Source organism: Drosophila takahashii, chromosome 2L (assembly GCF_030179915.1).
Source record: "Drosophila takahashii strain IR98-3 E-12201 chromosome 2L, DtakHiC1v2, whole genome shotgun sequence".
Taxonomy (NCBI): domain Eukaryota; kingdom Metazoa; phylum Arthropoda; class Insecta; order Diptera; family Drosophilidae; genus Drosophila; species Drosophila takahashii.
This window is the reverse complement of record NC_091678.1, coordinates 6,652,066-6,677,840: the sequence shown is the minus strand read 5'-3', so window position 1 is coordinate 6,677,840 and position 25,775 is coordinate 6,652,066. Positions and strand designations below refer to the sequence as shown.

Here is a 25,775-nt window from a genome sequence, read left to right as displayed (position 1 = left end):
TTTTCTTTCTCTTGTGTGTGTACTGCAGAAATGCACCGAAAGAAATTTTAGTCCTTAATTCAAACACGTTCAAAAAAATATTTATAAAAACAATAAATCATCAAGGATCTTAATAAATAAATTTATATGAATTAAACTAATTTTATTATTTTGGGAATCAATGCAGAGACCAAACCATATAGTTACTAAATATTTTTACTGTATTGTGGGTTTAATCACTTAATTAATATTTGTATGCAACTAAAGACTAGTAAATACATATATTAAAAATACTGCTCATATTCCAAAAAAAGCTTTAAAAAAATATAAGTTCCATTTTTTAGTTCTTATTAATATCTATCGAAATGAAGACACAATTTTTGAACGCGAACCATTCATTTAAATGCATACATAACTCCATCTCCCTCGCACTTATTTTAGCTGAGTGACGGGCATCTCATAGTATTCTTTTAATTTGCACTTTTATGCATTCTTCAAAATTTGATCACATTTTTGGATTCTAATTTTTCTCCGTGTAGGAGCCTCTTGGCACGCGTGTTGTGTCACCGTCTGTCGCGTTGTCTCCGACTCTCGGATTCCCTATTTCTCTGCGTGTGTTTGCTCTCGTGAGATTTACAACGTGACAGCGCACAAGTCCAAAAGTGGTAATGGAGAAGGGGCCAAAGGGGCATTGGGAATCCGGAACCGAAGACTGAAGACCGGGGGCTGGTGGAGGACCCTTTAGGTTGACCCATGGGTCTTACACCTGGGGAACAAAATGACTTCGACGACGACAGCGACACGTGCCAAGGACACTGATTTATATGTTTTCCATTTTTGTTTTATTAGCGGCCTCGTATCTCCGCACTTCTCTCACTCGGTGGAAAACGTGCATGGAATTAATGAGGGCTTTCCGCTATCTCACTCCGCCAGCTGCAAACCGAGAACACTACACTAGTATTTTCCCCGCCCTTTAAAGCGGTCTGCTGAATGGGCAAATTAAAATGAGCATGAAATAATCATAAATTGCGCATTGGCGCATTAAAATTTCCATCGCTTAAAGTCAAGCTTCCATTTGCCAGACGATTAAGAGGGGGGGTCAGACGATTTCCCGACAGCTGTGGGCGTCCCGTCAAAGTGCCAGGGGGGTGGCAAAGGGGTGCCAAGGTAAAGTGGAAGCTGGCTGCAATGGCGCCGGAAATGGCTGCGTATATCCTGGAATAGGAAGCCATCGCTATCGCCATCGCTGGCAATAGTTTTGCGGTGCTTTGGTCGCAGTTGCATTTGTATTTTACGATATGAATAGATCGCAGATTGGCGGGGCAGCCGGGAAAAGGGCTATTATGAGGCTGTGGGGTGTTGTTCTCAAAAGCAGATTTTATCAAAAGATGTTTATGGTTCTACCGAGATAAAAACTATCCCAAAATAACAATTAAACAAATTTAATATTTGTATATATTGTGTTTGTTTTTATTTAAATATATATAGGGTTAATTTTTAGTCACCTTCCTGACAATTATTATATATTTAATTTAATTAAAATATTTATAAAAACTTTGTTTTAATTTTTGAGTTCTGATTTTTGGAACTCCCCAGGAACTAAATTCTATGCAGGTCCCTATTCCCCCCATCGCCTTTTTATCAGCCATCCACCAGATTTCGTCCGCTAGCCAACCGGCGAACAAAGCCAGAAAACCGCGGCGAGATTTTCATTTCAATTTGCTGCCAAAAATGCCCACAGATTTTGAGCGGGGGTTTCCATGAAAAGCGGGAAAATGGGTAGGGGAATCCAGAATGGTTAGGTGAAATCGGGAGCTCAGCAGACACGCAGTCGTTTGGTCGCTCGTTGGCCAATTCAGTTTTAACGTTGCAGCTGCTGCTTGTGTTATCATTCAATTGCCGTCTGCACTGGAATTTAGCATAACAGGTATAAATATTTAAGGTTAAAGCTTAAAAGGGGGAATTTAACTGAAAGTTATGATGTATCTTAAATTACAAATTATTAAAAAATTAATCAGTAATTTGAAAAATTGTAAATATTAAATAATACAAATTGTACATTTTAATGTGTAAAATATTTACCTTCAGTTTTACAAACTTATCCTCAAAACCTAGAAATTAAATTGATAGCTTTGCTCTAATTTTCCGAGTGCATCAGATCAAATAAAAACACCTCTTAACGAGGTAAAAAACTAGTGACGACCGCACCTTCAACATACAAAAGTTCTGATATCAACATTTGTGACGAAAAATGATTACACTCGTCATTAAATAGACTTTCTAATATTTTTTCATTCGGCCCGCCCTAGCAAACTATTCCAGCCTTTTTCCCTTTACAGGCATTTTCTATTGCAGCGTGACGAATGAGAAAAGATTAGAAAGTCTATTTAATGACGAGTGTAATAATTTATCGTCACAAATGTTGATATCAGAACTTTTGTATGTTGAAGGTGCGGTCGTCACTAGTTTTTTACCTCGTTAAGAGGTGTTTTTATTTGATATCAGAAGTTTTTGTTTGTTTACATTTGCTCTCATAGGAGCTAATATATACATTTAAATTTAAATTGGTCAATCATAATTTTTAAACTATTGTATTTTAACAAATTAAGTTAAAAAGGCGTTGAAGTATTTTAAAATACCTTTTAAACGAGGTATAGCACATGTCTGTACCTTTAGTAGTGTAGAACTTACAAACTAAAGAAATTTAGCTATTTTTAGCTTTTTCCCGCTAAAGTAGCGGCTTTTTCCAAAAGTCGTAGAACAAAAGATTCCTATATGGAACTCTTAAGTGCAAATTTACTGATTCCATGACCCTAAAATACAGTTCGGATACCCTCCCACAAAATTCAATACTCAGGGAGCGTTAATTGTTCGAGCTGGCAAAAGTGGCTATTTTAGTATAAGAATAACTTTTAAACGTGACTTTTTACAGTAATGTGTTATATACCAAAATTTAAGGAATCTCAAGGGCTATACAGTTTAAGGTTTTAAAGAAAATCGTTAGAGCCGTTTTTGAGAAAAAAAAAAAAAAAGCTAAAAAAAAAGTTTTAAAAAATTGTCTTTTGTTAATATTTATTTAATTATTACATTTACACAAATTGCATATAGAAGGCGTTTATAGCATTTAAAAATACCTTTCAAACGAGATGCAGCACAAGTCTGTAGCTTTAGTAGTATATAAGTTACGGATTTCCGAATTTTAGCTATTTATAGCTGTTTTCCCGCTAAACTAGCGAGTTTTTCCAAAAGTGGTAGAACAAAAGTTTTTCATATCGATGTGATGAACGTCATATCAAATTTTCAAAACTTAAAAAACATGTTTTGGACAAACTGACAAACTGACAAACTGACAAACTGACAAACTGACAAACTGACAAACAGAATTAAATTTTCATTTTGGGAAGACGAAGGAAATCTTATTTTGGCTATAACTTTTGAACGGAGCGTCGGATTTTGACAAATGACCCCTCATTCGACGGGTATTTTCAAAAGGAATACAACTAAAACATTTCGAGGGGGCTTTTATCCCCACCGGCCCCAGCAGCTCCAAATTTCGAAATTTTCACTTTTTCACTTTCACCGCTCTCTCTCCCAAGCCAATTAATTTTCTTAGAGTCTTGGTATGCAATCCTGTTAGTTTTCGCAATACCTTTCGATAGGTGTATCATTCATTATGATCGGACCATCACAGTAGATTTTTATTTCTTCGTGTATATATAGTAGTCGCCTTCGCACACTCTCCTGGTGCGCTTCGTCACTACATGGACTGCCGTCCATAGTGATTAGTGCCCATAACTATGAGTAATGACCATTTCGGTATGTAACTCCCATCTGCAGCCCCCTTCAAGGGCTTTAGCCGGATTCTGGTCTAGTTTAATTGGGCGAGGGCAATGCTCACTTGGAGCAGGCCACTTGACTTGCCAGCCTTCGATGAAACGCCTGCTGAAATTAGCTTAACTAACCAACCCCGGGGCAGTCGTATCTGCTCCTCATTCCCAATGTGCCTGACCAACTCCCCCGGATCCCGTTCTCACCTCGACCCCAAAAGGCGATAGTTGTTGACATGGACAACAGCCCGTTGGGCATTTTGACCCGGCGTCAAGTGCATGACTATCTGATTGCATTCTATGCGAATTTTGGCCGGAAAAGCGTTTAAAACATCGAACTGCGTGGGGGAAAACGTGCTCGGAATTTAAGCTGCACAGAAAACAAATTTATTGAAAAGAAAAGCATTTTAAAAAATTGTTGGTCATGATAAAGATTGCTGTATATTTTTTAATTATACTAAAAATACTACCAAAGATTATAATGATTATACATTTTACCAATAAAATAATTCGTGTTTGTTAAATATGTTTAAATTAAAAACAAAAATTAGTAAAAAACAACTAGATATTTAAGGCAGCTATATTCATTTATTCACAGTAATTGAAATCCATACAATTATTAATATTCATATAGCTATTAAATGCTGAATTTTTAAATTAGAATGTTATTAAACGCAAATAAGGCAAAGACAAAAGAAGACCGGATTATTTTTCAGTGTTCCTTAAATAGTATAGGTCCTATATTATAGGATCCTAATCCTAACGAGAGTTTGCTCCACTTGCATACCAAATTGGTTTAATTCAATAAAATTTTCAAACAAACTTGTTTCTGCGGCCACATCGGTTATGAGTAGGGGTTTTAAATTGCTTTTGTTCATTGGCTTGGAGCTCTAAAGCCGCGGGCCATTTTCAGCTATGCTGTTCAAAAGTCCGTAAAGTAATTCTATTAAAAAAATTACAACAAAAAAATAACTACGTTCGGAAAAAATAACTAACTACATCAGCGGCGTTGAACGAGGGGAGGAGGACTAAAAACTCGATAGCATTTTAGCTGGATAAACAAATTTCTTCGGCGAGCGAGCAAGAGCCAAGCAAATATGAAATTCCATTAATTTGATGGATGCTCCGGGCGCCAAGAAGTGGAGGAAATGTGTGTGATAGCGATTCGAGTACAACACCATGCACCCCACGGGGCGTATGATTAATGCAATTTTCTGTTGCCGACAGGCAAGTCAATGTCAGTGAAAACACAATGCATTTATTAATGAAGAACAAATCATTCAGAACGAGAAATCTAATATCGAATTCACTTTGTTAAGGGCTAGTACTCAACCCAACAAAAAGTCGTCCAAAACAAAAACTTTATATGAAACAAAATTTTTTGACGTTGTTTTTCATATGAAGTTTTTTGTTTTGGACGAATTTTTGTTGGGTTGAGTACTAAGCCTAAGTCTTGACTTTGTAAAGTTTTAAATTAAAATTATAGAAGTATGTTAAAGTAGTTGGAAAAAGATTGTTTAAAAATGTGTTATACTACCAAATAAAACTTTAACGTAAATAAAAAATTGTTGAAATTCTGTGATAATAAGTAACAAGTAAGAAATGTCAGCAGCTAGCTGGTTTTCAAACTTTTTCACTTTTGTTATATCTTAATTGACATTTTTCCCTAAACTAATTTATTTGTAATTAGCATTTAACATTTTTGGTTTCACAAGTTTGGTGTAACACTCAAGGGTAAAACTGTATAAAGCCGAAGTATTTCTTGTGGTAAGAACAAACTACTTTCAAAGCAACAGAAACACAGTTCGAAATGTTTTTCCAAGGGCTTAGCCTGCTCTTAGCAATTCCTTTGATGTGCCTTCCTGGAGTTCCTGGAGGTTTCGAGCCTACAGACCGCATCGTTGGTGGAAAAAATATAGCCATCACTGAAGTTCCTTGGCAGGTCTCTCTACAATATAAGGGTCAGCATTTCTGCGGTGGATCCATCTACAGTGAAACCATGATTATCACGGCTGCCCACTGTGTTAAGGATAAGATGACCTTGCCCCTCGAAATTCGAGCGGGATCCTCGAAATACAATAACGGTGGCACTTTGGTAAAAGTAGAAGCCATCCGATATCACGAAAAATTCAGCAGGAGATTGGGCAACGATGTTGCTGTTATAAAATTAAAAAGCCCTCTAACGTTTTCCGATACCATCAAACCCATTTCCTTGGCAGAAAAGGACCCAGCCGTGGGATCGGTGGCCTTATCGACTGGCTGGGGCGCTACAAAAAGGAATAGTGGTCCCCAAGATCTACAGGGAGTTGTAATAAAGATCGAAAGACTATTCTGGTGTAAATTTAGATATCCGTTTATACTTCCCTATATACATAGTAACGACATTTGCGCTGGAACGAGGGGTAAATCAGCAAGTGACGGAGATTCCGGTGGACCATTGGTCGTGAATAGAAAGCTAGTGGGGATCGCTTCACGGAAAGGAAACTTCCTCTGTTGGTCATCTGGATTTTACGTCAGTGTGGCGAAATTCAACAAGTGGATTCAAAAAGCAATCAAGTCCTTTTAAAACTATTTTATTCACTCTTTTCATAATTGGCATTACATCCACAACCATTTCTTGGAAAATTGAAACAAAATGAATATTTATATATTACCCATATAATTCAGGTTTCGACGAAAGTCATTACAAAACTTAAAAACAGTACTTTTAATTTTCTTTTAACCATTAATATATTTTTTATATCATGTATTGAAATTTCACAACAAACTTAAAACAAAGTTATTATAAAATAAAATATTTGTCTATATCGGTAATATATTTTAGACAAATACAAATTGAAATGGAAATTTCAGAACAAACTTAAAACAAAGTAATTATAAAATAAAATATTTGTCTATATCGCTAATATATTTTAGACAAATACAAATAAGCTTATTTTATAAATTTTGGCACCTTTATTGAAAATTATGGACGCCTATTTATGATAATGATAAAAGGAGCAAAAATATTTATTTTATATTTAGACTTTATTGTAATCAAAAAATTAATTAAAATTATGTGATATTAGGTATGTATAATCTAAAAGTACTAAACTTGTTTAATCTTTTAATCTTAATTGAAATTTTTCCCTAGCAAATTTATCTAAAGAAAAGTGTATAATCTAAAAGTACTAAACTTGTTTAATCTTTTAATCTTAATTGAAATTTTTCCCTAGCAAATTTATCTAAAGAAAAGTGTATAATCTAAAAGTACTAAACTTGTTTAATCTTTTAATCTTAATTGAAATTTTTCCCCAGCAAATTTATCTAAAGAAAAGTGTTAAAAAGTAATTAGCATTTTTTGTTTCATAATTGTTGTGTAACACTCAAGTGACAACTCTATAAAGGCGGAGTGTTTCTTGTGGTAAGAACAAACTTCTTTTTACACAAGAGAAACGCAGTTTAGAATGTTATTCCAAGGGTTTCATCTGCTGCTAGCAATTTTTTTGCTGAGTCTTCCTCGAGTTCCCGGCATTTTCGAGCCCACAGACCGCATCATTGGTGGAAGTAAAGTAGCTATCACAGAAGTTCCTTGGCAGGTGTCTCTGCAATATAATGGCCAGCATTTCTGCGGTGGATCCATCTACAGTGAAACCATTATCATAACGGCTGCGCACTGTGTTGAGGATAAGATGACTTTGCCCCTCGACATTCGAGCTGGATCCTCTGATTACCAGAACGGTGGCACTTTGGTACAAGTAGAAGCCATCCGATATCATGCAGAATACAAACGATTGGCCAACGATGTTGCTGTTTTAAAATTGAGATATCCTCTAACTTTTTCGGATGCCATCCAACCAATTTCCTTGGCTGAGAAGAACCCAGCCGAAGGATCGGTGGCCTTAACCACTGGCTGGGGTTCTGTTGGTTTGATTAATGATACACCGCAAGAACTACGGGGAGTTCAAGTCAAGATCGAAAATTGGTTGTGGTGTAGAATAAAATATTTTTTTGTAATGTATTCAGATGACATTTGCGCCGGAAGCGCCTTTCAAGCTATTTGTAGAGGAGACTCCGGTGGACCCTTGGTCGTCGATGGCAAACTGGTGGGCATCACCTCAAGAACTGGAAACTTTTTGTGTTTGGCCTCTGGACTTTACGCGAGTGTGGCGAAATACAACACGTGGATTCACCAGGCAATCGAATCGTTTTAATCGCATTTTCCCCACAACAAGATGTTGAAAAATGTAACAAAACTTTATTTAAACCCAAATAAAATTAAATACAGTATCAGTCAATTAAAATGTGAAAGTGAAAAATATATTTATTGTTCTTATAAATAAATTATTTAACCAAAATAATTTTAGAGTAGTCAGTCTAGTAAGTCTATAAATCTAGTAATTTTTTAAGTGTAGATTAAACAAGCTAGAAAAAACGACTGACAAACTTTAACTCCGACTATTTTGTTAGCATTTTCACTTAAGTTTATCTGACTGAGCATCGGTATTTCAAATATTCGTCAACATTCTTCTTTATTTGTATTTCTGTACGAAAGAGTGTTATTAGCTAAAATTATTATAAAAGCATTCTTCTAACGCCTTCTAGTCACTCGTCTTTTAAACAGCAGTTTAGAATGTTCATCCATTGGATTTTCCTGATCTCATGCGTCACTCTGATCTCCTCCAAAAGGATTCCAGGGCGCATTGTGGGAGGCAAAGTGGTGGCAATTAAGTCGGTTCCCTGGCAGGCTTCCCTTGAAAAGCGCGGAGAACCTTGGTGCGGTGCTGTCATCTATAGTGAGAAAATCGTTATAACAGCAGCTCACTGTACCGAATTTCTTTGGCCTGCCATTCTCTCCGTAAGAGTGGGCTCATCGAACTCCGAATCCGGTGGTCAGGTGGTGAGGGTATCCAGAATCCTGGCACATGAGAAATTTGGCGAATATTATGATATATCCGATGACGTAGCCGTTATTAAACTTAAAACCAGTCTCAAAATGGGCGTCAGTGTCAAATCCATTCCACTGGCGAATAGATCTCCGAAACCTGGATCTTTGGCTTCGGTTTCTGGATGGGGAAGGATAGGATACAGTATGGACCCTTCTAGAACTCTGCTGGAGACCACGGTAGCCATAGTTGATTGGCATAAATGCCGGAAATCGTACTACGGGAGAGTCACGAAGGATATGATTTGTGCCTCCGCCCCGGGAAAGGATTCCTGCGCGGGGGATTCCGGAGGTCCTTTGGTGTTCGGTGGCAAACTGGTTGGAATAGTCTCATTCGGGTACGGATGTGCTGATCCACAGTATCCCGGTGTCTATGCTGATGTGGCTGAGCTCAAGCCATGGATCTTAAAAGCTATCAAACGTCTGTAAAGACGTAGGAAAAGGGATTTACAATCCTTTAATAAAAGCAATGCCAAATTGAAAACTGTTAAATTAATTTATTTAAAGGTTATTTCTTATGCTAGTCTAATAAAATTGTATAGGTGAATTTTAATTGCTTTAGGGGCGTATTGTAAATATTTCTTTATTATTACATGTTTTCTTATTCCACCAATAACTCTATTTCAGAGGGTGTAACTAAATTTAATCCAGTGAAATTCGTTTTTAGATAAAGGCATTGTATGAAAGTTAGAAACACAGTATCAGTCAATTAAAATTATCTTATTATGAAGTATTCTTCATTCTTATCTTGGAAATGGGACAGAAAACGTTTTTTCTTGTTTCTATTTTGTTTGTTTTCAGTAGATACATTGCAACTCCTACACATCCAAAATGAGATGTTTATCAAACGATTATATTTTTTTTGGGAAAATCAGATCCAATTTTTCTATAGCCGAGAATTATTTTAAGGTACCCATTTAGGTTTAAAGTCTTACCTTAATAATTATGACTTCTTTCTATAAATATATATAAAAATGAATATAGCAATTAAATAATTAGTTATTAAAAAAAAATAATAAGTTATTACAAATAACTAACAAATTGACTTCTAAAATTAGTTTTAATAGGTAATATTTTTAAAATTTTTCCATTTGCTTATCTTTAAAGAAAATATTTTTGCAGAAATGAAAATATTATAGGAATTTCCTATTATACATTTTTATAACAGGGTCTATTCTAAATGTAGAAAGATTGGCTCACTCAAGAAGTGTTAACTGTGTCCTATAAAAGAAATTTTCCATTCGAAGTAAATTTATTGTGATCTAAAGTCTCATCCAAACCAGTCGAAATGTTCATCCGGTTGTTTCTGCTGCTATTGGCAATTAGTTCCCTGTCTGCAGGACGAGTTCCCCAACTGGAAGAACGCATTATCGGTGGAAGTGACATTGAAATCGAACAGGCTCCTTGGCAGGTGTCCTTACAAGTTGAAGGACGTCATGTTTGTGGTGGATCGATTTACAGCAAAGATATTATTATCACTGCGGCACATTGCCTTTTTGATGATGATGTACGGCAACAACTTGATGCCAAAAACTTTCGAATTAGCGTAGGATCCTCATTAAAAAACTCTAACGAAAGTCTTGTCAAAGTAGCAGCCATAAAATCTCATGAGAGGTTTCATGATCCTCCTTATAAAAACGACATTGCCGTGATGCGATTGAGTGAGCCGCTCGAGTTTTCCAACAAAGTACAGCCTATTCCTTTAGCCGATAACAATCCTCGTTATGGGACGCCCGCATTTGCTTCTGGCTGGGGAGCTACATCATTCGAATTGGTTTTTGTGAATGGCTCTCTTAAATGGAGCCCTACATATCCCACACATCTTCAAGGCGTATCGCTCCGAATTAGATCATTTTTTTTTATGCCACAAGATATAATTTATGCCGGAGTATTTGGACAAAGTGGTTGCCGAGGCGACTCCGGTGGACCTCTGGTTGTTGACAAACAACTTGTGGGTGTCGTCTCATCAGGTCCGAAATTGTGCGATGGAAAAGGGAAGTTCACCAGTGTCCCTGCCTTCAGGAATTGGATTTTAGATGCCATTAAATCTTTTTGAAAAATATAATAGAGTATAAAAATAAATACAACTTCACAATGGCATGTGTCTAACGAAAACTTTTAAATGCTTTATTTTTGCTTATATCTATTTCTCGATCGATGGCATCTTTTATGATGTTTACAACGCTATAGTTGAGTACTTTGCCTCCTGCTTAAGCAAGTGCAAGGAGATGGATCTTTGCAAGCATATCCGACCATGGCATAACATCGCCATCTGGCCCCTATTTCATTATCTTCTCTTACCCCAAAAAAGATCAGATTTGTAAAAAATTTTGAATTCCGATAGCTTTCAAGAAATGAAATAAAATACAATTTACACTGCAAAAACATCTTTGAAATTGTGGGTGCTTCTTACACTCAAAATAAAATTAACCCTAAAGTCAAGGAAATCGCCCTACTTTTGTCTTCAAGACAAGCTCGCCCTAAATTTTAGGGTCACATTTTTCTATATTTTTGATTTTTTTTGACGTCATATTTCTAAATTTGAGGGTAATTTTACTAAATTTAAGGGCAAAAATTTCTAAAAATTAGGAAATTTTCCTAAAAAATAGAAATTAAAAACAAAACAAAAAAACATGTTTAATCATGATTTTTTTTTGTATATACGTTTATATTATGTACTTCTCCCTATATACATAAGCAGGCGTTGTGTGTCATGTATATTGTGAATGTTAAAGGTTATGTATTTATTATTATGTATTTGCGCTTGGATTTCTTATCTAACCAAAGCCAAATGTGGTTGTAAATGTAGACTACTGGACTGCGGAAGATTGGGAATGTAGAAATTATGATTAGTTAATATTTTATATTCATGAAAAAAACTTACAATTTTTACTTGTCCGTCGTGAGAATCGAACCCGGGTCTCCCGCGCGAGGAGCGAATGGCCTACATACTGGGCCATTGTAGCACTTAAACTTGCTGTGGCAAACCGAGCATTGCATGTAAAGGGTGAAGCGGACAACACATTTGAATACTAATTACATAATTTTGACCATTCGCGTTTTACTTATTTACATACGTATATACATATGTATATATTTATGCTAGCGCAATTTATATTATGTGTAGTATATAGTAAATAGCTGAATATAAACCTAATTATTTTTAGTTTACCGCTTGCCATCAATAAAAAAAGGAATAAAAAAAAGTAAAAAAATAAATAAAAAGAAAACAAAACAAAAAAAAAAAAAATAAAATAACATTAAAAAAAGTTAAAAAATTTTGCTCTGGGGCTCGAACCCGCGTCGATTCGATTGCTAACCAAGTGCTTTAACGGTCTGCGCCACGAGTACAGCCGGCCGGCAGCTGACAAGTTGTGGCATTGAACATTTTGGTGTGCCAGAGCATGTGAAAACAAATATTTCTATTTTTTAGAAAAAAATTTATACTTTTTAGAAAATGTTTCTATTATTTAGGGATGGTTTCATTTTAGGGTTAGGGCACTAATTTTTAGAAAAGGTGTTGCCAAAATATTTTATTATTTTCGTTTGCCTTTCTATTTTTCAGAAAATAATTTCTAATTTTAAGGGCATTTTTTCTAGATTTTAGGGTGATTTTAGTTCATGGTAACCATTTTCTACATTTAAGAAAAACTTCCTGGATCTAAGGAAAACTTTCTTGACTTAAGAAAAATTTCCTTAAATTTAGAAATAACTTTCTTGTATTTAGAAAAAAGAAATTTTAATTGCGATTTTCTAAAATTTAGGGTTTAATTTATTTTGAGTGTACGTTAAATATAGAAAAAATATAAAATTTTATTTATGTGTTTGCTTTACCTAATATATTAACAAAAGTTAATTACCTAAAAATTAGCTTAAATAAGTATTGAAATTTTTCAATTTGCTTATCTTTAAGGAAAATATATTTGCAGAATCATAAGAATTATTGGAATTTTCCTATTATACATTTTTAGAGCTTGCTAAATTTAGAAATTTTTAAAGATAAGCTCACTCAGAAAATGGTTATTCATATCCTATATAAGACGTTTTCTATTTGCAGTAAATTCATTGTGATCTCAAGTCTCATCCAAACAAGTCGAGATGTTCAGGTGTTTTCTGCTGCTTTTGGCATTTGATTTCCTGTCTGCAGGACGAGTTCCCCAACTAGAAGAACGTATTGTCGGAGGAAGTGACATTGAAATCGAACAGGCTCCCTGGCAGGTGTCCTTACAAATTAATGGACAACATTATTGTGGTGGCTCTATTTACAGCAAAGATATTATTATCACTGCCGCACATTGCCGTTTCACTCGCGAAGGCCGACGACTTGAGGCCAAAGACTTTCAAATTAGCGTAGGATCCTCATTGAAAAACACTAACGGAAGTCTTGTCAAAGTGGCAGCCATAAAATCTCATGAAAGGTTTCATGATCCACCTTATAAAAACGACATTGCCGTGATGCGATTGAGTGAGCCGCTCGAGTTTTCCAACAAAGTACAGCCGATTCCTTTGGCTGAGAATTATCCTGCTCTTGGAACGAACGCATTTGCTTCTGGCTGGGGAGCTACATCATTTGAATTGGGTTTTATGAATGGCTTTCTCGAATTGAATCCGATATATCCCGTACATCTCCAAGGCGTATCGCTTCAAATAAGATCAAAACTGCCAGGAGATCTAACTTATGCCGGAATTACTGGACAAACTATTTGCGGTGGCGATTCCGGTGGACCTCTGATTGTTAACAATCAACTTGTGGGTGTCGTCTCATCAGGCCCAATATTTTGCAATGATTTTGGAACTTTCACCAGTATCCCTGCCTTCAGGAATTGGATTTTAGATGCCATTAAATCTATTTGAAAAAAATGTAATAGAAAATACAAAATAAATACAATTTTACAATGGCATTTGTCGAAAAAAAAATTTCATTATTTTACTTGCATTGCAATTTACTTAATTTCGAAAATATACTTATTTGCATATACAATTATTTATACATTATATAAATATATTTGCATATACAATTATTTATACATTATATAAATAATTGTTTATGCAAATAAGTATATCACATAAACCGTGATATGCCAATTTGGGTTCTTTTTTTTCGATAGAGGATTAAAATATAAGGATTAGTTTTTATTTTTATACCCGTTACTCGTAGAGTAAAAGGGTATACTAGATTCGTGCAAAAGTATGTAACAGCTAGAAGGAAGCGTTTCCGACCCCATAAAGTATATATATTCTTGATCAGGGTCACTAGCCGAGTCGAGTTAGCCATGTCCGTCTGTCCGTCTGTCCGTCTGTCTGTCTGTCTGTCTGTCTGTCTGTCTGTCTGTCCGTCTGTCTGTCTGTCTGTCTGTCTGTCCGTCTGTCCGTCTGTCCGTCTGTATGAACGCTGAGATCTCAGAAACTACAAAAGCTAGAAGGTTGGGATTTCCCACACATATTCTTTGGCTTCCTACGCAGCGCAAGTTTATTTAAGCCGAGCGCCACGCCCCCTCTAACGCCCACAATCGCCCACTAACGATTTTAAAATGGGTCCTGCGCCCACATCTTTAAAGATTTCCGAGAACTATAAATGCAATTTTGTTATGTATATTTATACCTATCGAAATGTAGAAGACATTTTTCAAATCGGACCATTCATTAAAAAGTTATACGCAATCAAAAATTATATATCTATCTCCCTCGCACTCCCTTTAGCTGAGTTACGATTATTAGTCGGGACACCAACCCGACAAGGCGTTCGCACTCCCTTTAGCTGAGTGACGGGTATTAGATAGTCGGGACAACAACCCGACTATAGCGTTCTCTCTTGTTTTTTGTTTAACTTCTACGTTTATTTAAAAAAATATTTTTGTAAATTAGCTCAGATTTTTCAGTTACGCAGCACTTCATTCGTTTGAGTTATTTTAATATTTGGTATGCAACTTTGTGGAGTATCATAATATCTTTCAGAAAAATATTTTTAAAATTTTTTAAATTTAAAATTACGTATTTTTTAAGGGAATTTAAATAACTCTGTACGCCGGAATACACGCGATTTCGGCAAAAATTATTATCCTCATGTTGCTTCATCGATTCTTCACGAAGTGGTAAAATACAATTTTTGTATTTGCAAGACCTACTAGTATAGACAATGATTTTAGTTTAGCAACTTTGCATCAAGCAACAACAGCGCATTATTGTTAAATACAACACTATATTCGATTACTTCGACTATACTTGCGCACTCCCCTTGCGAAGCTAAAATCCTTTCAGGTTTGGTAGCGAATATTCTTGGGCCAAGAAAAAGTCTTGATTTTGTTCACCTGTGTTATATTACTATTGGTATTATTTTTACTTTAATTTTGCGATTCTTCTGGGATTAGTTTACTAATCCGGTCCGTTCCGACTTATATACTACCTGCAACAGAAGGAACACTTTTGGAATTTTAAAACTGAGAAACTAGTCTAGGGGTATTATTTAAGTCTGAATTTATGAAAGGAGCAAAAGGAGCCAAAGGATTATCTTGCCCCGCATTTTTTGGTGGCCTTAGATCGTTCCCATACAAAAAGGTACAAAATCAACGGGAACGGAGGCAATCGGCTGGCGGTGTTGGCCTCCCAGCCTTGACCGGTAAGCAATCTTATAATTGGAGTAGTGCTTACTAGTTTTTCTAAAAATATAAAGCAATGTAACATTTAAATTATTTGTTTGTTATAACTAACAAATTAACTTTTATTATTAGCAAAAACAGGTATTGATATTTTTAAAAGGGCTTATCTTTAAAGAAATAAAAACCTTGTTGGAATGGTTCAATTATACATTTTTAGAAAAGGGTCGTTGCTAAATTTAGAAATGTTAAAAGATAAGCTCACACAAAAGGTGTTAACTGTGTCCTATAAAAGACTTTCCTGTTGGTAGTAAATTCATAGTGATCTAAAGCCTCATCCAAACAAGTCGAGATGTTCATCAGGTGCTTTCTGCTGGTACTGGCATTTAATTTACTGTCGGCAGGACGAGTACCCCTGGAAGAACGTATTATCGGAGGAAGTGACATTGAAATAGAAATGGCTCCCTGGCAGGTGTCCTTAGAAGAGGAAGGTCAACATGTTTGTGGTGGCGCGATTTACAGCGAAGATATTATTATCACTGCGGCACATTGCCATTTTGATAAAGAAGGACGACGACTGGAGGCCGAAGTCTTTAACATTCGCGCAGGATCCGCGTTAAAGGAAGAAGGTGGAAGACGTATTCAAGTGGCATCCATAAAATCTCATCAGATGTATAAATTTACTCGCAAAGTATACGACATTGCCGTGATGCGATTGAGTGAACCGCTTGAGTTATCCAACACAGTACAAACAATTCCTTTGGGAGAAACTAATCCGTCTCCTGGAACTCTAGCCTTCATTTCTGGCTGGGGAGGAACATCCGCTATAGGGTATTTAGAAAATGGCGACGAAAAAGTACAGTATATTCCTGCTGAACATCTTCAAGGCGTACGGACCCAGATTATTTCGCTGTGTTCTTTGTCATCATTATATTGTCCTGATCGTCTGGATGTAATTCGTGTCGGATCCTCTCAACAAACTAGTTGCGCTGGAGACTCTGGTGGACCTCTGATTGTTAACAATCAACTTTTGGGTATTGCCTCGCTAGGTGCGAAATATTGCAATGGCTATGCAATATACACCAGTGTCCCTTACTTCCGAAACTGGATTTTAGATGTTATTAAGTCTATTTAATAAAAGGTACAACAACCTTGCTTAGATATGCAAAATAAAAGTATATTGGCAACAGCAGTGCCTAAAGGAAATCTAAAAATATTTTTTTTACATTTTTTTGGGACAAAGAATTGAAATAAACTTTTTCAAATGGCTACCTACCCAAATTCGAAGTTGGAATATAAAGCCAACCAGCAAGGTTGCTTAGAATACAGTCGGAAATTTATCACTAAAAAAAAACATACACTGATAACCCTTGACTGAGACAGATTTGAACCATTTTAACTACGTTAAACTAATTAAAAATATTCATAAAAAATAATCATTAACATTCCACATGATTTGTTTCTACCTTAGGATGATTTCGAAGTCCTTTGGTGGATTTTTCTGATCTCCAGCACTACGCTGATCTCCTCAAAAGGGATTTCGGAGCGAATTATGGGGGGCCGTCGAGTGTCAATTGAATGAGTGCCCTGGCAGGCTTCTCTTCAAAAGTATGGCGAACATATTTGCGGTGCGGTAGTTTACGGTGAGCAAATCGTTTTAACGGCAGCTCACTGTACTGCACGTGCTTCGCCAACTATTTTCTCCGTGAGAGTCGGATCATCAAATTCCGGATTCGGTGGTCAGGTGGTGGAGGTATCCCAAATCCTGGAACATGGGGACTATGACCAGGACGATGATATATCAAATGATATAACCGTGATCCTACTTTAATCCAGTCTTGAAATGGGCATTGGTGTGAAATCCATTGCACTGACAGATAATTCACCTGAACCAGGATCTTCAGCCTCGGTTTCTGGATGGGGACATATTGGAGTTGATAAGGAATCATCTGAGATCCTACTTGAGGCCACGGTGACCATAGTGGATTGGAATAACTGCCTGAATGCCTGGAATGGTGAAATCACGAAGGACATGATTTGTGCCTATGCCCCGGGAAGAGATTCCTGCTCAGGTGATTCAGGAGGTCCTTTGGTGTCCAATGGCAAACTGGTTGGAATAGTGTCCTTTGGACCGGAACCTGATGATCCAGAATCTCCCGCAGTTTATGCTAATGTGGCTGAGCTCAAACCTTGGATCTCAAAAGCAATTCAACGTCTCTAAAGTCACATCAATAATGTTAAAATCTTTTTTAATAACCATTGAATAAATCACAGACAATTATTCTAAAAATATAACTTTTACTGTCATCTTCTTACTTTAATTAGTATACTGTCTATTTATAAGGATTTAGTAATTTCCGCTTATTGTTTACCAGAAATCTAGTTGAATAACATATATTTTCGCTTAGTCGACATGTCCGCATATTTAGTTCTTACAGTAATTGGTTTCTTTTAATTTTCTTATTTATTTTTGCAAAATCCATTAACATTCTTGTGTTACAATGTTTGAAATTGCAGGTTTAAAAAACCTTTAAAGTGGGGTAGAAACGTTTGGTGAAATCACTCTTAGCTGTAACTCCATTTTAAAATGTTCGTTCAGTGGATTTTTCTAATCTCCAGCGTCACTTTGATTTCCTCCAAAGGACTTCCGGAGCGAATTGTGGGCGGTGACTCTGTATCGATTCAGTCGGTACCTTGGCAGGCTTCCCTGCAAAAGTTTGGACTACATGCCTGCGGTGCTGCCATCTACAGTGAAGACATCGTCATAACGGCCGCTCACTGCTTGCGTGACACTTACATTTTCTTCCTTTCCGTGCGAGTGGGCTCATCATACAACCACTTCGGAGGTCAGGTGGTCAAGGCCGCAAAGTTTTTGGCCCACGAGGGTCACTCCAAGCGAATGACCAACGATATTGCCCTGATTCGACTTCAATCCAAGCTCACGATGGACCACAGAGTGAGTTCCATTCCTCTGGCCGACAGTCCACCCCAAAGTGGATCTACAGCTTCGGTTTCGGGATGGGGAGCTCTTGGATTTAACGGACAATTTCCCAACTCTTTAATGGAAGTCAATGTGGACATTGTCGATCAGGATCAGTGTCTAAGATCGTACGGTAGAGTCACCACAAAGGACATGATCTGCGCCGCCGGCCCGGGAAAAGATGCCTGTGCCGGGGATTCGGGAGGTCCTTTGGTCTCCAATGGAAAACTTGTTGGCATTGTATCCTTTGGAACGGAATATGCTCATCCAAAATATCCCGGAGTCTATGCCAATGTGGCTGAGCTTAAGCCCTGGATCCTAAGTGCTATTGAAAGACTTTAAATGATTTAAAAAGTTTTTAATAAAAACACCTCATAATAAAAAGTATCTAAATAAAAAGTGTATTTCTATTTCGTTACACAAAAAGAGAATATTTATTACATGGTACTGTAAAATAAATATATTTTTAAATCTATTTTCCTTTGGTTTTGGTTTTTTTAAATTTATTGCTATAAGATCCAGTACCTTTTTGTTGTTGAATTTTAATTGATAACGTTGTGTTTATGTTTTTAAAAGTTATTTGTTGTAATATTTCGTATCCAATTGGTTCAATAAAGAATAATAATCAATAAAATAGAGACAGATAAGATAGATACAAATTTTAATTACAACACACTTTTATAATCAAAGGACGAAAAGACCACTAACCTTTTAAGTAGGCATACCTGCAAGGGTATATAAGCTTCGGCTGGCCGAAGTTAACTTCCTTTCTTGTTTTTTTTTTCAAAAAACAAATTCTCTAATAATAAGCTTTATAATTAGTTTTAAAAGGTATTGATATTTTTCAATTAGCTTATATTTAAAGTGAAAAATACATTTTGCTGAAAATGAAAACCTCGGTGAATTTTTCAATTATATATTTTTAGAACAGGGCTTTTGCTAAATTTAGAAATTTTACAAGATAACCGGACACAAAAATGGTTATCCGTGTCCTATAAAAGATGTTTCCATTCGCAGTAAGTTCATTGTGATCCTAAGTCTCTTCCAAACTAGTCGAGATGTTCATCAGGGGATTTCTGCTGCTATTCGCACTCAAATTCCTGTCTGCAGGACGAGTTTCTCCACCGGAAGAACGTATTATCGGAGGAAATCCCATTCCAATCGAACAGGTTCCCTGGCAGGTGTCCTTACAAGTTCACGGACATTATCAATGTGGTGGCTCCATTTACAGCAATAATATTATTATCACTGCGGCACACTGCCTTTTTAGTCGCGATGGACGACCTCTTAAGGCCGAAGACTTTCGTATTCGCGTAGGATTCCCATTGAACAACGCATACGGAACTCTTGTCACAGTGGCAGCAAAGAGAATATAAACACTAAGAGGTGTAACGCCCATACAACTGAATGTACGGCAAAATTTTTGGTGTGGATTCAGAAAGTGGATTTATAATTTCTTAGTGTGCGTTGTCCGTGTTAGATTCTTTGGTTGTGTTAGTGTGCAATTTCGTTTGCTCTACTGCGAAATAGGCTCAATGTCGCATCTGTCTGACGTCTCGAAACAAGGCACTGTGGGCTAAAGGTGTAGTCGCTCGACTGCGGATCGTGTCGGACCGAGTTCAACTCCGACTGAACGCAACCTTTTTTTTTAAGTATTTTTTTTTTTAAACATTGTTTATTGAATATATATTTTTTTAAATTGAAAGAAAGGTAAAGACCATTAATGGATTGAATGATTTCGGTGTAAATCAATTCTTTCTAGGGATTGTGTGCTCGCTTTTTTGTTTAAAAAATAAAATTATTGTTATTTTTAGTCCCTGAATTGCATTTAAATTGTATACTTCAATAAAAATTAAACAAAATTATAAAAGTAAACTCGGATGCGTAAAATAAAAAAAAAAATGAAGATAAAAATAAAACCACTTCGCCTCATAGTGGACTCGAACCTCAATCGCATTATTCGCGGGCCACCAACTAACGCAATGCGCCACAGCCCTTTTTGACGATTCCTTTTCGGCAACATAATTCAAGAATCAACAAATGAGACAAAAATTTAATTTCGACTTTTCTGCAGCGCGGAGTTTTGAGAGCGAAAGAGCAAGTGAGCGAGAGAGAGAGAAATCAAGAAACGGCATTCTAAAAATAGACTGAATACGTGTGAGTCGCATTTGACAAAAATGACGCTGCCTCCGTACATTTTCTTGCTCCTCGTTACACATCTTAGTGTTTATAATATCTTTGGTGGCAGCCATAAAACCCCATGAGAAGTTTTTTAATCCTTTTTTTTAAAAACGACTCTATCGTGATGGACCTAGGACCCTATAAGAAGGTTCACATAAACTTTATTGTACACGACTTAGGAGTGATGCGACTGAGTAAACCGCTTAAGTTCAACAACAGAGTTCAACCGATTCCTTTGGCCGAGTCGATTCCTGTTCCTGGAACATACGCACTTTCTTCTGGATGGGGAGCAACGTATTATGTTGATGATACGAATTACATACTTCCTATAGATCTTTAAGGCATATGGGTCAAATTTGATTGGTCGCCATATTGTTTTGGAGTACAGAATATTATTTGCATAAGACATCATGTTGGACCTATTTGTGGAGGCGACTCTGGAGGACCTTTGGTTGTTAGTGGACACCTTGTAGGTGTCGCATATGCATCACATTGCACTGGAGAAGGAATGTATACCAATGTCCCTTATTATCGAGAATGGATTTTAAGTGCCATTGGATCACTTTGATAACATGTCCAAATAAACAAAAATATTTACGAAAGTCTGAGCAAAAAAATCTGTTTACATAAATAAGGGCTTTGAGGGAATAATTTGTTTAAATTCTTTAAAAACTTATAAAATATCTTTTAAAAAAATCTTGAATAAAAAAAAATAAATCAGATACCCGTGACTTAGCTAAAGGGAGTGCAAGGGAGATGGAGATATAAAACTATGATCGGGCATAACTATTTAACGAATGGTCTGATTTGAAAGATTTCTTCTACATTTTGATAGGTATAAAAAAACGCAACAAAATTGCATTTTAAAACCGCACATTTTAAAATCCTTTCTGGGCGATTTTAGGCATTAGACGGGGCGTGGCGCTTGGCTGAAATAAACTTGCGCTGCGTAGGAAACCCAAAAATATGTGTAGTAATCCCAACTTTCTAGCTTTTGTAGTTTCCAAGATCTTAGCGTTCATCCAGAAAGACAGACAGACATGGCTAGATAGACTCGGTTAGTGATCCTGATCAAGAATATATTTACTTTATAGGGTCGGAAACGCTTCCTTCTCTCTGTTACATACTTTTGCACAAATACAATGTACCCTTTTACTTTACGAGTAACGGGTATAAAAACGTATTTCTTTAAAATAGGACTTTGTAAACCTATAAATAAGTGCGTTTTTACCTTTTCTCGTCCGTTTGGGCCAAAACCTTGAGATCGTATGGGAAATCAGAGTTTTATTCCTACTTTAAATTTAACAAGCGGACGAGAAAACGGTCCTAAATAAAATAATATAATAATAAATGTTTTTCTAAGGAAAAAATACACACATATTTACAGAAAACATAATTGTATTCGCTTCTGAAAAGTTGATAAATTTATGAGTGAAACCAATTTTTATATGGATTTGTTCGCTTATCAAAACAAACTATATACGTAAAAGTATTTATCTTTGCTTTTATTAATTGTAACCTTAAATATTTAATTAAAATGTTTGTAATATTACCTAGCTTAAATTGATAGAAAATAGCTTATTTATCACTCAGTTTAATTGCTAAACGTTTTATTTTTAGTAACTTAATAACAAACTATTTATAAACATTCTTGAGTTAATGGGCTACAAATGTAGTTCAGCGTTTAAGATATATAAGAGAAGGGCACACCTGGGTTTAAGTCACTCCTAACTTTAACCCCGTTCGCAATGTTCACTCAGTGGATTCTTTTGATCTCAAGCTTTATCCTGGCGGCTTCTGAAAGGACTCCTGAGAGGATTGTGGGAGGCTACTCGGTGCCCATTTCCTCAGTTCCTTGGCAGGCTTCTCTCCAGAAATTTGGAACGCATAAGTGCGGTGCTGCGATCTATAGTGACCAGATCCTTATAACAGCTGCACACTGCATTCCGCGAAGATATTTCGGATACTCGGTGAGAGTTGGCGCTACGAATAGGAACTTTGGAGGCCAAGTGGCCAGAATAGCAAACATCATTGCTCACGAAGGCTATCGTCGATTACCATTCGGAGCTATCAACGATGTTGCCGTGATTCGACTGAAGACCAGACTCCAGATGGATGACACTGTTCGTCCCATTCCTTTGGCAGATAGTACCCCCGTAATGGGATCTTCCGCCTCGGTTTCTGGATGGGGAAGTGTTGGATATAATCAGCATGAATCCGACATTTTACTAGAGACCACGGTGGCCATAGCAGATTGGAATTCCTGCCGGTATTCCTACAGACATTTGATTGACATAACCAAGGATATGATTTGTGCTGCAGGCCCGGGAAAAGATTCGTGTTATGCTGATTCTGGAGGTCCCCTGGTGTCCGATGGTAAACTTGTTGGCATAGTAAGCTTTGGAGAGGGTTGTGCTAATCCCGATTATCCTGGAGTCTATGCTAATGTGGCTGAATATAAACCCTGGATCCTAAATGCTATTCAAAGAATTTAGGGGCTAAAGAAGTGGCTAATTAGCTTCAAAAATAAAACTGGAATAAAAGAATGTATTTTTTCGAAGTGGTTTTGTATTCGTGTTAAGCGGATATTAATTTCTGTATTATTAGTGAACACATTGGTAAGAATATGATATTATATTATTCAGGCCTTCTGTAAAATGGTATTTTAACGGTTAAATAGCAACCATACTTCGTTAAAGTGGTTTCAGATATCTTAACTATTCATTAACATTTTTGTGCGATAATGTTGGAAAAATAGAATGTAGGAACAATTTATAAAAGGCGGGCTTAACCCTTAGTAAAGTCACTCATAAGTGTCAGTTTGGTTTGGAATGTTCACCCTGTGGATTTTCCTGGTCTTCGTTGTCGTACTGATTTCTGCAGAAGGCATTCCGGAACGGATTTTTGGAGGTCACTCTGTGCCCATTTCTGCCGTTCCCTGGCAGGCTTCTCTGCAACAAAATGGCAAGCATACGTGCGACGCTGTAATCTACAGTGATCAGATTGTTATTACGGCAGCCCATTGCATTCCTTCAAATAATAGTACTGAAATAACAATTCGAGTTGGCTCATCAAAGGGCAATTCCGGTGGTCAGCTGGTAAATGTTTCTACAATCCAAATCCACGAGGGTTTTGGCCAGAGTTGGTCCAACAATATAGCCGTAATCAGACTGAAGACCAGTCTTCGAATGAGTGCTAATGTAAAATCCATTCCACTGGCTGATAGTTCTCCAGAACCCGGATCTTCTGCCTCGGTTTCCGGATGGGGACGTCTAGGATGTTATCAGCTCTTGGAAACTACAGTGAACATCAAGGATCTGAATAGTTGTCAAACGTCCTATGGACAGGGTATTACTAAGGACATGATATGTGCCGCTGCTGAAGGTATAGGTTTTTGTTCCGCGGCTTCTGGAGGACCTTTGGTATCGGAGGGAAAACTGGTTGGCATTGTTTCTTTCGGAAAAGGTTGTGCTCATCCCGACTATCCCGGAATCTATGTTGATGTGGCTCAGCTCAAGTCCTGGATATTGAAGGCTATTAGAAAGCTTTTTTGTCCATGTACAAAAAAAGTGTAAAACAAACAAGCATACTTTAAAAATTTAATTTAAAAAAAAACTGATAATAATTTTAACACAAATAAATTTGTACTGTAAGCTTTTTTTAAAGCTTCAAGAATATGTATAATTTTTATACCATCACCATCTGGGTACTAAAGTTTATCCGCGACGTTGGAAACTATTTGCATTCACCCCTTTTTCTTTCAGTTGGCTCCTTGAAAAGACCGTGATATTCTCCCTTTTTCAGGGATTGTCTGCAACTTAATCTCCTCGCTGAGTTTGGGGGGCAAGAAAAAGCGATTTCCGAGTCATTGGGCAATGCAAACTATGCAATATAATCGCATGATATATGCCTAATCTCTGCTGCAAACTTCCCATCGCCGAGAAAATGGAAAATGGAGCCCGGGTAAAATACCCAGCCGCTAAGCCAGTGGAAGCTGCCGCTGGAGAGTCAATTCCAGCGATTAAATTAAGAATGCATAACTTGCAGGGTTAACAATGTTACAGGACGATGGGGTGGGCATAAGGAATAGGTGGATGGGGGGGATTGGATGGGAGAGAACCCATAGAACAGGGAGCAATTGCCTTGACAGGAGCACGAACGGAGTCCCTGATTTTTATTTGCCATTCTCTTTGCTCCCATTGCCACGAGAGAGTGCAAAAAAAAATGCAGGGAACGGTGCAACTTCTGCTACTTATCTGCTTTTTTCAATTTGCGATTTGTTTGCTGCAACCCCACTGCTATTAAAACACTTCGAAAATTGTTTACGAATTTTGTATTTAAAAAAAATAATATTTTTTCTCTGTCACAACTTTGTTTTCACTTTTAAGTAAAATAAATGTAATTCATTATCTTTAGTTTATCAGATTATAAAATAATTTTAAGTTGTAAAAAAAATTTATTTGAAATCAATAATTTTTAAACTTTATTGTTATTTAGAAAAATAATTTTTTTTTATTCTCGTATTTTAACAAATTTATATTTTTACTGTGTAAAAATATTAAATTTGCAGTTTTCCGAATAATTTACAAATAAGTACAAAATAACATAAATATAATAATAATATTATCATTAATATATTTTTATTTTTCTCAGTGTACTTTTCCTGACCTCAGAGCTGCATTCTCTGCCTCCTTTCTCCCATCAAGAAAGTCATGTCGGAAGGCTTGCTGCTTCTGGTTCCTGTTACCCTTCCTGCTTGCTTATTTGTTTGCACTCTTGGACATGGAACGTGCCTGGTCGGGCCTTTTATAAACATCTTGTATAACTGGCGGGCAGCTTCCTTCATCCGCCACCCACTTTCACCCGTTATCCACACCATACCTCCCCTTATATATTTGTTTTTAATACAATTTCTTTTCTGCTGCGCTTTGCTTTGAGCTCTGCAAATAGTTTTCATAAATGTTGTGGTTATGTAATAATGGTGGAGTATCGTGGATCCCAGAGGGCCATCTCTTTTAATTTGTTCGAAAGCGAGAAAAGGGAAATAAAAGCCAAACAGCTGAGGCCAGGACATGTTGCTATCACAATAGAATTCACCCACACCTTTTTGTTCATTTTTTTTATGGTTACGTTTATGCGGAGCAGTTCGTAATATCTCTTGGGAAAAACAAGCAAGAATATAAAGGCTTCTAAAAGTTTATTAGAGATCTCTTTTTTAAAGCATGCTTTTAGGCACTTTAAAATGTGATTTCAAGCCCCATCAGATTTTTTCAAAAATTTATTTTAATATT

At 36.6% G+C, this 25,775-nt stretch overlaps 6 protein-coding genes and 2 pseudogenes across 6 annotated transcripts; all 8 read left to right on the top strand.

Moving 5' to 3' along the window:
* Nucleotides 1-8,418: 8,418 nt before the first annotated feature.
* LOC108069172 (trypsin beta-like) lies at nucleotides 8,419-9,159 on the top strand. The gene has a single exon (XM_017159159.2). It carries the CDS (start codon nucleotides 8,419-8,421, stop codon nucleotides 9,157-9,159), a length of 741 nt encoding a protein of 246 aa, XP_017014648.2.
* Nucleotides 9,160-9,991: 832 nt separating this feature from the next.
* LOC123003182 (trypsin alpha-like) lies at nucleotides 9,992-10,786 on the top strand. Its single transcript, XM_044394829.1, has one exon. It carries the CDS (start codon nucleotides 10,019-10,021, stop codon nucleotides 10,784-10,786), a length of 768 nt encoding a protein of 255 aa, XP_044250764.1. The 5' UTR covers nucleotides 9,992-10,018.
* Nucleotides 10,787-12,828: 2,042 nt separating this feature from the next.
* Nucleotides 12,829-13,718, top strand: LOC108069178 (trypsin alpha-like). The gene has a single exon (XM_017159165.3). It carries the CDS (start codon nucleotides 12,829-12,831, stop codon nucleotides 13,582-13,584), a length of 756 nt encoding a protein of 251 aa, XP_017014654.2. The 3' UTR covers nucleotides 13,585-13,718.
* A 2,869-nt stretch (nucleotides 13,719-16,587) lies between these two features.
* On the top strand, nucleotides 16,588-17,544 carry LOC108069165 (trypsin alpha-4-like; annotated as a pseudogene).
* A 360-nt stretch (nucleotides 17,545-17,904) lies between these two features.
* On the top strand, nucleotides 17,905-18,645 carry LOC108069173 (trypsin delta-like). Its single transcript, XM_017159160.2, has one exon. The coding sequence runs from the start codon at nucleotides 17,911-17,913 to the stop codon at nucleotides 18,643-18,645; it is 735 nt and encodes a 244-aa protein (XP_017014649.2). The 5' UTR covers nucleotides 17,905-17,910.
* A 716-nt stretch (nucleotides 18,646-19,361) lies between these two features.
* On the top strand, nucleotides 19,362-20,824 carry LOC123003181 (trypsin iota-like; annotated as a pseudogene).
* Nucleotides 20,825-22,232: 1,408 nt separating this feature from the next.
* LOC108069189 (trypsin delta-like) lies at nucleotides 22,233-23,034 on the top strand. Its single transcript, XM_044394827.2, has one exon. The coding sequence runs from the start codon at nucleotides 22,233-22,235 to the stop codon at nucleotides 22,977-22,979; it is 747 nt and encodes a 248-aa protein (XP_044250762.2). The 3' UTR covers nucleotides 22,980-23,034.
* A 280-nt stretch (nucleotides 23,035-23,314) lies between these two features.
* LOC108069184 (trypsin delta-like) lies at nucleotides 23,315-24,091 on the top strand. Its single transcript, XM_017159172.3, has one exon. The coding sequence runs from the start codon at nucleotides 23,316-23,318 to the stop codon at nucleotides 24,057-24,059; it is 744 nt and encodes a 247-aa protein (XP_017014661.2). The 5' UTR covers nucleotide 23,315; the 3' UTR covers nucleotides 24,060-24,091.
* The last annotated feature ends 1,684 nt before the right edge of the window (nucleotides 24,092-25,775 follow it).

Coding starts and splice junctions, on each gene's coding strand:
- LOC108069189 (XM_044394827.2), top strand. CDS start 22,233: ATGTTCACTCAGTGGATTCTTTTGATCTCAAGCTTTATCCTGGCGGCT.
- LOC108069178 (XM_017159165.3), top strand. CDS start 12,829: ATGTTCAGGTGTTTTCTGCTGCTTTTGGCATTTGATTTCCTGTCTGCA.
- LOC108069172 (XM_017159159.2), top strand. CDS start 8,419: ATGTTCATCCATTGGATTTTCCTGATCTCATGCGTCACTCTGATCTCC.
- LOC123003182 (XM_044394829.1), top strand. CDS start 10,019: ATGTTCATCCGGTTGTTTCTGCTGCTATTGGCAATTAGTTCCCTGTCT.
- LOC108069184 (XM_017159172.3), top strand. CDS start 23,316: ATGTTCACCCTGTGGATTTTCCTGGTCTTCGTTGTCGTACTGATTTCT.
- LOC108069173 (XM_017159160.2), top strand. CDS start 17,911: ATGTTCGTTCAGTGGATTTTTCTAATCTCCAGCGTCACTTTGATTTCC.